This window comes from Falco biarmicus, chromosome 8 (assembly GCF_023638135.1).
Source record: "Falco biarmicus isolate bFalBia1 chromosome 8, bFalBia1.pri, whole genome shotgun sequence".
Taxonomy (NCBI): Eukaryota; Metazoa; Chordata; class Aves; order Falconiformes; family Falconidae; genus Falco; species Falco biarmicus.
This window is the reverse complement of record NC_079295.1, coordinates 54938653-54953240: the sequence shown is the minus strand read 5'-3', so window position 1 is coordinate 54953240 and position 14588 is coordinate 54938653. Positions and strand designations below refer to the sequence as shown.

The 14588-nt window shown below is 47.6% G+C and overlaps 1 protein-coding gene across 1 annotated transcript; it reads right to left on the bottom strand.

Annotated features, from left to right (window-relative positions):
- Window positions 1-6349: 6349 nt before the first annotated feature.
- Window positions 6350-12748, bottom strand: BNIP1 (BCL2 interacting protein 1). Its single transcript, XM_056348097.1, has 6 exons — window positions 12591-12748; window positions 12353-12445; window positions 12136-12227; window positions 11579-11680; window positions 10657-10775; window positions 6350-8544 (listed from the first exon to the last, which is right to left on the bottom strand). Exons 1-6 carry the CDS (start codon window positions 12672-12674, stop codon window positions 8348-8350), a joined length of 687 nt encoding a protein of 228 aa, XP_056204072.1. The 5' UTR covers window positions 12675-12748; the 3' UTR covers window positions 6350-8347.
- Between the last annotated feature and the right edge of the window lie 1840 nt (window positions 12749-14588).

The following is a 14588-nucleotide window of genomic DNA, read 5'->3' as shown; positions in this document are numbered from 1 at the left end:
CAGGTCCGAAAGCGTCCTTGGATGTGATACTTAGCCATCATGCTGTTGAAAAGAAGAAAGCAAAAAGCTTTCATGTTGTTCTATATATATGTGGTTCTATCTATAGGGCCTGGTGTGCGCTGATCCCTGAGGAGACGTTCTCCCTGCCTGCCCTTTGGGCGCTTATCGCAGGACCAGAGGGACGCACGCAGCTTTATCACCCGGCCAGGCTCAGAGCAGCCGAGTGGCATTTTCCTTTCATGCAGCCACCAACACCAAGCGCAGGGCAAAGCGCTCCGCAGCACCGCGGCACAGCCCGCGACCCCGCCTGGCAGCCTCTACAAGCCGGAGATAAGTGGGATACGCAAGTCAGCTCTGATGTTGCAGCAGGAGACAAAGGTCAGGGGCGATAGCATCTGATCAGTCTCATGGTGCCAGGTTAAAAATAAAAGGAAGCCCAACTGGAAGTAAGAGCCTGACGGTGGTCTAAGGTATGGCGCGATGTCACAGCACCCCGGGGCGAGACCTTCACCAGGTTTGCACCTCACAGCTCCTACCAAATTATGATTTGCATGAGCTTTATCATTCATCCAGCGTTTTAGCACCCAAGCCATCGCCTGGAGGTGGGTGCAGGGCCATGATTACCGCAGCTCTGGCCTTAGAGGAGCACCCAGGGTCCATGCTGGCCCCGTGCCACTCACTGCAGCACCACACAGACCCAGCTGGGCCCTTCCCGCTCGCATGGAGAAAGGGGGAACAGCTACTGCCTGAGGATGTGGCTGAGCAAAGAGAAACTGGCAAGTGCAAACGCTCCGAGATTATGATTTAGACACACGACACGTACATGATAGGCTTAAAATCATGACATTAAAAGCAATCCCCAAGCCAGAGGCAAATACAAATAAAAGCTGCTTCTTTATGAAGCATTGCACAGGGTTCACGTTTAAGGCGTGTGTTTGCTACTGTGAAGACCATGTACCTGCTCATGTAGAATGTGACACTTTTCACAATTCCATGGCGCCTGGAGCTGGGGGTTTGTTCCACATACGGCTCATGCCAGTGGGACCAGCAGCCCCAGTCCACAGTGGAGGGACTAACCTGGGAAATCAGTGCTGGCTTTACTGCCCTTAACCAGCTGCGTTTACAGGGGGACACAGACACAACCAGGTAACGTTTTCCAGTGACCTTGCAGAAGCGTGAATAATTATAGACAGTAAATGACTTTAACATTAAACCACACATGCTGTGTATCTGCTAATTTGAGTGCAGATCTCAGTGTACATCACACAAAGGGCCAGGCCCTAAACCCAATTCAGTCAATAAAGATTCCCAGCTCCTTCCTCGGGCTGTAGCTCTCCATGTGGAAGAGGATCAAACCCTCAAGGCACAGTTACTGTGCACCAGTACACCCAGAGCATCTCTCTTGAAGCATCACCCAAAGACATTGGCACAAACTCTTCCATTGCACGTTCCTGTGAGAAAACCAAAACCTCAGCCGAGCGGGACTGTCATTTGCCTTGTTGCAAGGAGCAGCCCATTTGGTACCATTTCCTATAAGCGGGCAGATTCAGTGTAACAGTCTCAGCTTGAACAAGTCCACCACCAGCTGCAGGGACAGGCACCCGCATTGAGCCGGTCCACACCCAGCTTTAGAGAGTGGCAGGATGATGCCAGAGCCCTCAGGTGCATTTTATACGGCTGAAAGCCTGGTGGCACGATGGGACAGATGCAGAGGTAGCAGGTTGTGTGACTCCCAGGTGCAATTAGACCATCGGTCAAAGATTCCAGCAGAGCCCGCAACCAGGAGGACATCAGTTTTCAGGAATGGGTTATCCCTGTTTGACTGGCAGCTTGGAAAGTGTTTATTCAGTGAGTATTTGATGTGACCACAGACGTTCACAGTACACTGGGCAACTAGAAAGATATGATACTGTTCCAGATACCACAGTAGTTAGCTACATGCTTAACACAACATGAATTTAAATGATGTGATTTGAGATTTGTTCTCAGGAAGCACTGGCATGTTAATTTTTTTTTCCCTACCAAGCTTTGAGCAATGCAGTACAAATCAGAAAAAGATGAGAAGTCTGACTTCTCTACCTGTGAACATTTTAGATTCAGTTAACTTTTTTATTTATTTGTAGATAAATGACAAACCCTGTAGCCATCAAATCTTGAAAAGATTACATCGACATCAATTGATCCCTTTATTCCCTAGCAAGCAAACTTTTAAGATGCACATGACTGAGAAACAGTCAGTGGTATCGTCAACTGCTGCATTAGAAGAGAGAACAAAACGTTGTACTAAAATTTCAAGTATGAATACAAGGTCTTTCCACCTCTTTTAAGTGGAAATTATTTCTCAGCTAATGTAAAGTGTACCACACTTAAAAGTACAAATAAGGACCGAACAGGGGCAGAGAGATGTGACTGCTCAGCCCAGAGAAGAGGCGGCTTCTTATCAAGGGGAAAGGGATCTTATCCACCTGTAGAAACACCTGAAGGGAGGGTGCATCTCCAGTGGTGCCCAGTGACAGGATCAGAGGCAATGGACACAAACTGAAACAGAGGAAGTTCCTTCTGAACATCAGGAAACATGGGTTTTTGCTGTGTGGGTGACCAAGCAATGGAGCAGGCTGCCCAGGGAGGTTGTGGGGTCTCCATCCCTGGAGATATTAAAAAGACACCTGGCCACAGTGCTGGGCAACAGCTCTAAGTGGCCTGCTTGAGCAGGGGCTTGGACCAGGTGACCTCCAGAGGTCCCTGCCAACCTCAGCTGGTTCTGCGGCGCTGAGAAACGTGGATAAACAGAGCAACAGCAAAGAAAACTTCCAGCCCTATCAAAAGGGCTAAGTTCCGAAGCAAGGTTCCAGTTCTCACCAACTACTCTCAGAGAAAGGGTAGCAATCAGAAAAAAATTCATTTCAGCTATTGGAAAAAAATTAATTGGGAGATACTTGGCATTTATACCACAGAGCATCGGGACTGGCCCACAGCGCTGCTGGAGTTCTGCTCGGGCAGCACCGAGTGCATTTGGCTGTGGCACAGAGCACCTGCTGCCTGGTTGGAGAGCACTCACCTCACCTGCACCGGGCAGAGCCACAGCAAGCGCTCAGGCACCAGCCACGCGAAGGGCTTGGTGGTCTCTGCAGCAATAAACAATCACAAAGACTCCACACCTTACTAAAATATTTGCTTAAGACTCATCTTCTGACGGCATCACACCTTTACAAACGGGGAGGCGAAGCAACAGTGAGCAGATTTTCCCCACTCCCAAAGAAGAGCCACACGTATTTGCAGACAAGTATGCACATGCCCCCTGGATATTCTCAGCCCCCAAAGATTCCAGCCTGACTTGCTCTGGACCACTTGGCATGCGATAGCAGCCACGCACATTTGGCAGAGACATTTTTAGAAACTTCCAAGCTATGAATTCACCCTTCCATTTTGGTAAAGCTAGTTATGTGGAAAGCATTTCAAAAGCAGAACTTCAAATACAAACTTAATTTTCCCCTTAATTCTTAGCGGGGTGGAAAAGGATATTACACTCTTCATTTATTTTCCCACAGAGGGTTATCCTGTAATATTTTTGTATTAGCTGACACTATAATCAACAACAAAATAATTATTAAGGCAAATCAATTCAGCACAGTTATGCTGTACGTTAAAACTATTTCCAGTTCTTTCCCTCGGGTGCGTGTTTTATTGCAATCACTAAAAAGTGACCTTCCTTGAAAACATACATCTGACTAAATGCTACGGAAGTGACCTTCACGCTGGACACTTCAGGGGTGTAGTGGGGAGGTGTGTGTGACCCCAGCTACAGCGACACAGACACCCAGCAGGCATCGGCTCCTGCCCACAGGCTTTCCATCACGGCCATGTAGGGCCACCAGGAGCACATCTACAAGCACATCTGCATCCACAGCCTGCTGACCACGTGCTGGCAACACAGCTAAGTATCTGACAGCACTGTCTGGCTCCTGACACACCGAGGGTCGACTTCCAGGTGTCCTCCCCTTTTCCACAGGTGTTCAGAAAAAGCAAACTGGTCTCGGTAGGCCAGAGTCCATGGGCAGAACCTGGCACCAACCCTCACAAACCAGCAAGCTCTAAACCTCCAAATCCACTGAGGCATCAGAACTGCCCCATCCTCATCCTTAAGTAGCTCCAGCTGCACAGCAAAACACCCACAGCCCTTCACATGGCTCCAGCCCCCTTTGCCAGGAGGACACAGTTAATTAAGAACCACTCAGCTGATGAGCAGGAGTTCATTAACCCATAACCACTTGACTGCTACCAGCTGTCTGTCTCAGCCCCCAAACCCCACGGCAAGATTTCAGGCCCTTTTTAACTCATAGTAGTTCCTTACTCCTTGTTTTAAAAGAGCATTATTCTTTAAAGGATGATTTTCACTGCAACCGTTTTGTGATGGTGAATCCCACTTTCCGGTGCCTGCAGAGCACGTACCTGCCCCGGTGGGTGGGAGAACGCTCCAGGCAGCAGCAGGAGGACTCCCATGTGCTCTCACTTGTGCATGAACCTTCCAGCACACCCTGAACGCCTCTCCAGAGCCCTCTCTCTTTCTTCCTCTAAAGCTCCTCAAACACCTTCTGCTTCCAAAGTCCTGGAGCTCCTGGCCTCAGGAGGGCTCCAACCCTTCGCTCCCGAGTCACCCCCAAGCCCGAAAGCACAGAGGGAGCAGAGGCCATCCTCTTCCCACCATCCCCGATACACGTGCTGCACTTGTCAGGGCAAAACTGAAGGGTTTTGCTACTCTCTTTCAAAGAAAACGGCGTGATGCTCATTTTTGGCTTTCACAACACAACCCTAGGGCACGCAGCAAAAGCAAGACCCTGAGACACACCATCCTGGATGATTAAAACCCCATCTCCATATTCTAAGTAGCCACGGAGACCAGCGGGCTGCCCAAAAGGCAGAAGATGCAAATATAAATCCCCCTGTAGACACAGGAGAACCGCACAAGCCCAACTTTCCGCGCACCGTGGATAAACATTGCGAGCATCAGACAGCAAAGAGCCAGGCACAGCCACCTCCTCTTCCCACTGCACTGCTCCTGCTCACTTATTCAAAAAATTAGAAAAGGGGACCTACCTTCAAGCCAGGAGGGAGGTCTGCAGGTAAGGAGCAAGCCAGATGCCATGCCGTAGCCTGGAGGGCCGGTGTTTGAGCATGCCCACCGAGCCACCCCCAGCTGAGGGTCGTACGGGCTGATGGAGGCACCCGTGCCACCCCTAGCCGCCAGTACCCAGCCACCAAGCCAGGGCGTCTGCCCAGGCACCACCGGGGGTGGCCGGCCCTCAGGTTAGAGATGGTGCTTCACTAAATCACCCTTCTTACTCCAAAGAGGAAATAACATTTATCTCGCTGGCTCCACTGATTATTTCTTTCCAGGTCTGCAGCCCACCAGGAGTCTGGGTGTCTTCTGGCTGCCTATGGAAGGGAACGGCTCAAGCACCGAGTGCTGCTGTGTCCCAGGGAGGATTTCTACTCTTCCCCTCTCCCAAAAGGATCAGCTGTCCTTGATTTTTTTCCCCTTGTTTCCTTTCTCTCTAAGGTCTGTAAATGGACAGTGTCCACAGAGCAAGTAGGTATGTTTACAAAAGGACTAGATTTTTTTAATGCAATCTGGATGCAGCAGAAAACAAATATCATAAGGAAGGTCCTCAAGTTATTTTTTCCCCTCAGGGTCTTCCAGCAGGTCAGGGTCTGAAACCTAAGATTTCAGTAACAACCTCAGGACAGAACAAAAGCCTAAGACATTCAGCAACAGACCTTTTATTTTCCTCCAAACTGCTACGTTACTATCTCCATGCAAAAAGATCACCCCTTAAAACAAACTTTACTGAAATTCTCAGCAGTGTGAGAAAGCTGCTGCTTTTTTTAAAGGCTGATCTACGTTCAGATGGGAGCATGTCACAAAGATAAACGCTGTGAAACTTCCTGCAGTCGCGCTGCACCACTGCTTACAGCAGAGCTCTCTCCTCTGCTTAGCCTCCCGGTATCTCAGGGAGCAGCAACATCCTATTTTTATATTGCATCCACATGAGGGAGGAAATACTGAAATAACTAGTGTTTGACCACCTGCAGGTACCGTGTTTCAGAAAGACGAGACTGTTTTCGGCTGAAAGAAATAAAGCCACACTGCTACATCTGGCCTAGGAGCAGGAAGCAGTGCATAAAGAGAATTTTATTGACTGCTCTGAAGTTGCATCTGATAGCACTGCGCTGCTCACCTGGGGAATAGGAACTGCTGCACAGCAATTCATTTGAAACATAATTACAGTTTAAATAATCTTCATGTCTTAAATATTATTTGTATTTACAGCCACATTTTCCAAGACAGGGGGACAGGCGAACACACTTTTATTACCCTTTCGATGCTTGTACATTCTGAGCAGAGGGGCACAAGGACTGGGTTCCAGAGGGGGCAGGAGCCCAGTGCTAGAGACACAACTGCCAGCATCACTGAGCAGGATGAAACCTGCTTCACTGTGGCCCCAACTTGCAGACTACAAAACACTTGTAGTATACAAACCTGACCTTGGTTAGCAGCGTGCTTATCAGAAGACTTCTTACCAAAGCAACGCTTTTATTATTACCAAAAAGCACACATTCATCAGCTTTGTGCGTTTCCCTTTTTTAAGCTGAGTAATTTCTCTGTTATTCAAAACTAGAACACGCACATTGTCAATTTATTTCAATCTTTGTGTAATTCTGTATCTCAGGAAAGGCTATTACGAAGGCTGCACTAAAAATCGATGAATAAAACGGTACAGACAAAGCCACATCCATGCTGTCTAGCCTGCATATTACAGGACTTCCAGTGCGAGGAAACGCTCCAGACTCCCAGGCAGTAGTGCCCTCTGTGGGATACACCACTCCCAGCGCCGAGGTTACCAAACGCCTCGCTACTACGTGAGTAAGAAAGGCTCAGGAACCGATTCTGCAGGCAGAGCCCTTGATTCTGAACTCCATTACACTTTCCAGCTTTTCTTATTTATGCATAGACACACCATCGTCACTTCCACTGTCCTGTACTCCAGTTTGGATTACTACAACCTACTTCCTCTTCTGTATTTAGCCAGGCTTGTAGCAGCTGCCAGCAAAAGGGTAAATTGTGACCGCTGATAAGATCTAGTAAATTAATATTAGAATGACAAAGTAATAGTCTGGTCATCTCTCCTCCCTAAATGTACTATGGAGAACTACCTACAAAGGTAACCTAGCCTCAAATTTCACATAAATTTATACACCGTAATTTGCTTGACATCATGTTTCCTAACATATATATTTTTTAAAAAAAGTTTACTTCTGACTACTAAATTAAGGCAGTATTTAACCATTCTGTGAGAATTTCCTAAACCATATGTCAACATTACCAGTCAGCTCTGAAGAAGCAATAAAACAATTTCCAGAGGCAACATCAGTTTTAAGAACGCTGCAGTGCAGTTTGTGCTACTTCCAGGTACTACGTGGAGTGTGGCAGGCTGGCATTTATGCTATTAAAGCAAATCAACTCCCACTACTGAAGAACAGAACCTCTTGCAATGATTACCTGAGAAAAGATTAACCCTACGAGCAAGAAAACCTTACAAACATACAACATGGCAGTGGAATTTTATAAAGAAAAGGAGCAAAAAGGTTTTTGATTTCAACAGATTCGCAATGCAATTCTCAAATATATCGTGTGAATGAACAGTAACAAATGGGGCCCCATGTTTGCTTTGGACGGAGCCCTCCTAAGGAACACAGCCAGACTGCACGTGTGCTATGCTCCCAGAAAAAAAACAACCTGTAAGCAACTGCTGCTGTTAAGTATTAAGCAGAATTTTCACATGGGAAGTTGTTCAGGCTCTTTCAATCCATTAGACTTTGTTTTTAAACAAAACTCAGTTTACATAGATACAATAAATATTTATTAACGGAATGTATGTGAGTTTCTTTCATCCTTCCTCTTACTTTCGGCACCTTACACACAGGTATCAAAGCAGCTTCCAGTCCATGCCAAGGACAAAAGTGAATTTCAAGGCAAAATGAAGGGAGGTTGAAAGTTAAGACTGGCACCTTTCAGCGCCTCCTTCCTCACGTGTTTGGCTCCCCAAACCTACAGGCAAAGTGGTGTTTCTTCTTTCCATACCTTGCTCTACCTGCTTCTTCCCACCTCATGCTCATTTAAGCTCTTCTTAGGCAGGTCACATGCTCTGCGGGAACAGTATAAAGTCATGCCTGCTCTAATGCTCTTTCAGCTATTGCAATATCCTTTTATGATTTTATTTAAAAGCCCTACCATTATTACGCCATCTCTTTCTGATCTTTTGTAATAGTTCAGTTTAGCTTTGGAATTTTACAAAAATGGAAAGAGTCTTTTTTTCAAAATATAGAGCACCGTGGCTAGGAATAAGGCAAGGGCGAGAAAGATGAGCAGCTTGTCCGTCAGTTCCCTGCGATTGTACTTTGTTATGAGCTTTCGCCCCAACTGAATTGTCCCAGACATGGACTTAAATTCTTCATTTGCTTCCAGGATGGTTCGTGAAGAATTGGCTGAAATTAAGGGGAAGAAAAAATAGAAATCAGCTAGTTGTGCTTCAAAAATACATGACAAAGGCTACAAGCATGCAATATTTGGCAATACAGACAGTGCCTGGGAGATCCTTCTAGGTCAGACTGACTTATGGGTAAGACAAATGCAGACTGTTCTTGCAGAGGCTTTCACAACTCATTAGTCTTGACGTGCTAAAGAAAAATGCAACGCAAAGCAAGAGTACTGAATGGCTTAAAGGCCCTACGTCCTGTTGCTGAATTTTTGATTTTCAGGTTACCAGATAAAAACCTAGTTCAGATTTTTTATGAACACAGTGCTACCTGAGAGCTCGCTAGAAGCAGAGTGAAATAAGAATGGTGCTTGAACCACCGATTTAAGGGGGAGAGATCACCACCACTGTCAGCAGCACCTCTAAGCAGCAGTAGGACAGGTCAGTATTTGAATATATTAAATGCACAACTGAAACTGTTCCCCCAAGCTAGAACCTGAATCAGTGTGATTCAGATGAGATTGCAGAAAGTGAAAAAGCAGCATGCAGCAGCAAGAGATCCTTAATTACTCAGCTCTAACAATTTAAACAGTTTTTAACAGTTATTTTTGGCAATCATAATTCTTTGGGGCTTTTTTCCTAATAAAAAACCCCAGAAAATCAACTAGGGAAAAAGTGCGTTGATTGGTCTCAACTAAAGACAGAATTTGAAGATATTCCAAAACAGTAAGATGGTACATCGGTTCCTTTCAACTTCTCTTTCCCTGTGAGACAATAAACAAGCAAACAAACAAATGCCCCAAGCTCCTCAGCCTTCCTCCTTTCAAATTACTGTACGAAAGCAAAAGCCCAGGAGTTCCCTTTTTCTTATATTACAGAACGCACACCCTGTACAGCAGTGAATGCGGGTAACACACTCTCTACTGAACTGACTGATTAAAGGCAGGCCAAGCTCCAAGTGTGTTACAGAAACAAGCATAGTAGAAACACATCTGTAATATTTTTCAAACCATTACATACCATCTTAAAGAAGCATTTTGATCCAAATGAAAATAGAAAACTTGTTTCACATTGTTAATGACGAAGTAGAGCTTCCCTGCTTCGTGGCTGCATTTATTCACTGCCTACTGGGAAAGGACTTGCTCAGAAAAAAGGAAACTCTAACTACTGATTCAGAATTTGCAGCTGGGTTTTGTAAATGACCTTTGATGGTTTTTCCCTTGATGAACTCCAAGCGCTGTTCAGTCAGAAACAGGGTGAAAAAGTGTCTGTCAAACTGTCTTTTTAATGGGAGAAGAAACATGCTACTTTTACATGAACAAACCGTGCCCAGCTGCCATCCTCAGATAGGGGCAGAAAACAAGGAAGGCAAAAGCTGTGTTATTTATCCTCATCTTTAAACTGTTCTCTCTTCTGCCCAAAAGCACAGCTAGTAAGAGGCCCAGGCAACATAGATCCAACTTCTGAACGCTTCATGAATCAGCAGTTGTGACAGGTCACTTGATTTATTGTCTTAGGAGTCTAAGCCAAAGAACTGGGTGAAATCTTGGTTTCACAGTCCCTGATGCACTGCTGACAGAGCAAGTGACCTCGGGTTCAAGTCACTTGATCTCCCTCTCTCTTAGTCATCCCAGCTGGATGGAGACTGGGTGAAAACAGTCCTCCACACACACTGTTCCCTCTGCGTATGGACCTGTACCCACGCTTTTATTTTCCCTACCGATACCAAATGCATGGCAGGACAGCAGCACAGAGTAACACCAAACACACCCTTAGCACGATGTGAACTCACATGGCTTTTACAATTGCTTTTATGTGAAACTAAAACAAAAGCTCCTCACCCTGCCCCCTTCTTCCTGCCTTCTTTTACTTTTCATTATCGTGAAACAGAAACTCCAACAAACAGGTCCATGCAATGTATATTATTATTTTCTATTTATGTCAAACTGTAAGAGGAGTTCTGCTGGATGGCCCTTCAATTATCATTGTAGTACGTTCTCCTACAGCAAAGCACATTTCCACTATGCTCCATGCCACGTCCGTTTGTGTCTCCCTACTCTAACAGAACTGGCAAAAGGTGCTTCAATCATCCAATCCATACCCAAAACCCAAACATCTGTACCTAGGGTTTGCACAGTCTCCTCACTCTGCTGGACTTGTTGTGACATCATCCTGCTAATGCCCATCAGACTCTCTGTGATGTTACTTGCACTCTCTGCCAGACTTTCCTTTGTAGTCTTCCTGGAAAAGAAAGGGAAAAAGTAAAGCAGGAAGGGATAAAATTATGTCTGCAGGTACTGTGGGGGAAATGCTGCCGCCAGAGAGCTTAGAACAGAGCTTGGCACCAAACACTTCCGCCACTGTACAAAAGACTCAACTATTTTTTACAGCATGAGAAATTCAGATTATCTTCACTAAACATTAAAAAAAAAAACCAAACCCCACGGAACATTAAAGTAATGAACCAAAACAACTGCTAGTGGCTCAGAATCTCACAGGGGCCCGTATTTCACAACTTACTCATCCATGACTGTACAACTTCAGTATGAGCTGGTATGGAAGCACTGATACCACTTTATTATCCTGGGTATCCCATTTGTTGCTTTCAATACAGGAACCGTGTACACTTACATCCAGATTTGCATGTGAGAACAGCTTCCATAGTGATCCACTACTTATAATATACTTATAACCCTGACTGGAATCAATGTAAAAGGTGGTCAGAAAAACTATGAAGGCTCACTTTTCTACTTAGACAAGCCAACACCAAGAAAACATGAAATGACCACAATCCTTAACAGTTTAAATCTTCACAAAAGGTAAATGCACTCATTAGAAACCATGTAGCCCAAGGTTCATTGCAGCTGTTACAAGGCTGCAAAGGGACGGTGAGGGCCAGCAACAGATTTCCTTCCTGGCACCTTAGAAAAGCTACGTTCCAGATAAAAGTAAATAACTTAAAACCATCATGTCGCTTCCATTCAAAACTAGTGAATATAGCATACGCTGCTTAAAGCTCAGATCACAGCGCAATGGTCTAATACCTGTGTCTTAAGGAGTCTCTTCCCTGCAGCAGTTGATCTTTCTCAGAGTTGTCGATAGCAATTTTGCAAGCTAGATTCGCCTTTCTCCAAGCTGCCTGATTGCTGAAATCACAAGAGGACAACGTTGTAACACGATGGGAACAGCTTGCAAGCAAAAACTATTTTCACAGAGCAACCACCACTGAAACTGAGAACCCCAGTGATGCGTGGACTTTGTATCACACCACAGAACAACAAAACACTTGCTATCATTTCTTCTCCGAAGTGTATAGCTTATGAGGCGAGGGAAGAAAACTGTGCCAGCTGTGAAATGACAGACTCTCAAGCCACCTGCTTACAGGGTCAGCTCCTCAAAGGGTTGGACCATGGTGACGGTGTCAGGACAGGAGAGAGGAAAGCAGAAGGCGGCAGTCCTGTCCTTTCTACCCCTCATCTGCTCTTGGTCTTGGGCAACACAGCACCGTGTCAGTGCCAGCACAGGCGCTGCTCGCGCTGGGGGAGGCTGGATCACCTCAGGGTGCAGGGGGCCTGCAGGGAGCAGGGGCTGCCCGACCCACCTCAGCATTTGCTTCTTGTGGTTTTCCACCTCCCGCAGCAAGGCCTGCTTCTCCGACTCCTTATCCTGCTCCTTGGCCATCTGCTCCAGCTCCTGTGGTGCAAAGCCGCAACACGAAAATCCCATCAGGGCCTGGGGCCCAGCGGCGAGCCAGAAGCGGGCTGACGCCACAGCCCCCCCCGCCGGGCCGGCCCCCCGCCCCCGGCCCTCGGCCTCACCTGGATGCGGCCGCGGAGGTGGCGGAACTTCTCCTTCACGACGGCGTTGAGCTCCGTGAGGGCGCCGAGCGGCCCCGGGCAGTCCCGGATGTCCTGCAAGGCAGCGGCCCGGTCAGCGCGGCCCGCGCCGGGCACCCCCCCCGGGCACCGCACACACACCCCCGGGCACCCCCCGCAAAGCAGCGGCCGCCCCGCAGCCCCGGCAGGGGGAACCCGCCGCGGGGGCGGGCGGCGGTACCTGCACGGCCGCCTTGATCTCCAGGTCGAACTTGACGATCTCCTGGTGGCAGACCCGCACCGGCACGCCGCCGGCCGCCGCCATCTTGCGCGGGAAGGGAGAGGCCGCGGCTCCGCCGCCGGCCCGCGGGCGCCGCCTGTGGGCACCGAGGGGCGGGCGCCTCCCCGGGCCTTGTGCCGCCGCCGCGGGGCTGCGCTGAGGGGCCGGCGGCGGCCCGGTGCTGAGTACCGCGCGGCGCGTCCCTCCGCGCTGCCAGCCCCGTAGCCCTGCGGGTGGCGGGCGGCCCGTCAAGCACAAGGCGGCTGAGGGCCGGGGAGGGGCCCTGTGCCCTCCCGAGATAAAAACGGGCCCGAGGGAACAGCTGCGGGGCAGCCGGGAGAAGCAGGGGTGGCAGGGGGCCGCGCCAGCCCCCCCGGGACGCAGGGAAGAGGCCGAGGCCCGTAGTAGGGCTGGCCAGGGGCGCAGGGGTCCCCCGCAGCCGGGGGAGAGGCACGGGGCGAGCCGCGCAGCAGCTCCCCGGGTGCCTCTCCCGGGAGCCTGGATCCCGGATCCCAGCGCATCCTCCCGGCCGTGCCGGCAAGCCCGGGGGCGGCGGGCTGCAGCCCAGCGCTGCCGGTGGCCCCGCAGCGGTCAGCAGGAGCCGCGCGGAAAACCGAGTTGCTGCCGCACCCAGCCCCCATCCCTGCCGAAGGGGAGCTGGTGCCGGTGCCAGGAGGGCGCTGACTGCAAGAGACGCTGCACCATCCACCGTCACCCCCCCAATGACTGGAGACGGTATTTCCTCCACAATTTTTATTTTAAATTACAAAGGATGTTGCATACATTGATGAATTTGTATCTGGATAGAAGTGCTAGGGACCGAGGGTGACAGAGTAAACAAAGTCAATAGTTTAATTGTGCCTCTCTTCAAAAAAATAAAAACTGCACAACTATTAACCAACATTAAACATTGCAATTCTTAACAGATCATGCTTTTAACAAGGTAAATTTATTTTCTAACAGAGACAAGACTTTCAGTAAGTTTTGCTGAGCTCCAGTTGGAAGTTGATTATAGAATATCAAGGACAGCATTACAATCATGACCCCAAGCGTAGGCAGAACAGGATGCCATGTTTTGTTTAAAATGCCTTTTTTTTTCTTTCTTTCTTTTTTTTTTTTTTTTCCATCAATCACCTACATCTGCATGTGCCATCAGCCTCAAGAGTTTACCCGGCAACAAATACTGAGCAGTAAGTTTTCCTTGGGTGTAATATTCTGCAAGGATAGATGATTCAAATCAGAATGTATAAATATCCACCATAATAAAAAACCTCAAGAAAATTAAAGTGCTGCTACTAGGTTCTGTTCCTTAATCAGAAGATTTTGATAGGGTGGGATGGATGTGCTTTTGCCAATACCAAATCCAGTCCGAAGTTTTCCTTACAGTAGCTAGTGAACTCGGCCAAATTTGATATACACAGATATCAGACTGCAAAATATTCTTCACCCAAGAAAATCTCAGAACACTGATGTTATCTCAAAAGTTTTGAGTTGGTTTTTTTTTTTATGGAGAAAAAAAAAGCAGCGTGGCTTGAGATAGCTCTGGCTCCACCTTTAGCTCCACAGCTCATTAGAAAGACAATAAATGCATAGTCAGTATTTGCTCCTGTGGAAGTTCATGAGTGTGTAAGAGGCTGAGGATTACAATTCAGTGCACACATACACCTTCTTATCATGTTAGAAGCACTGGGGGAGAAAACATGGCATATTGTGAAATGTAAATTGTAGAAAGATAGAGACATTTTTGTATGCTGCAAGGAAGATATAACCTAAAAGTGCCATCTTTCACTAATGACATTTAAGAATCCCAATTTATTATATTGGGAGATAGTCAAGAGTGGTGTTTTCTCAACATACTAATGCCCTTAATACAGTTACAAGAAGAATCAGTCACTGAAGCAGTAACTGTTTGAAATGTACTTCACACGATCCCTGGGGTAAACAAAATAAACCTCAGCT

Bases quoted from the DNA above. Each gene is read 5' to 3' on its own strand.
- BNIP1 (XM_056348097.1), bottom strand. From the start codon at position 12,674: ATGGCGGCGGCCGGCGGCGTGCCGGTGCGGGTCTGCCACCAGGAGATC. The intron at 12,228-12,352 runs GTGAGGCCGAGG...TTTGCACCACAG, and splicing joins ACCTCCGCGGCCGCATCCAG to GAGCTGGAGCAGATGGCCAA. The intron at 8,545-10,656 runs GTACAGATGTTT...CCTTAATTTCAG, and splicing joins GGAGACTGTGCAAACCCTAG to CCAATTCTTCACGAACCATC.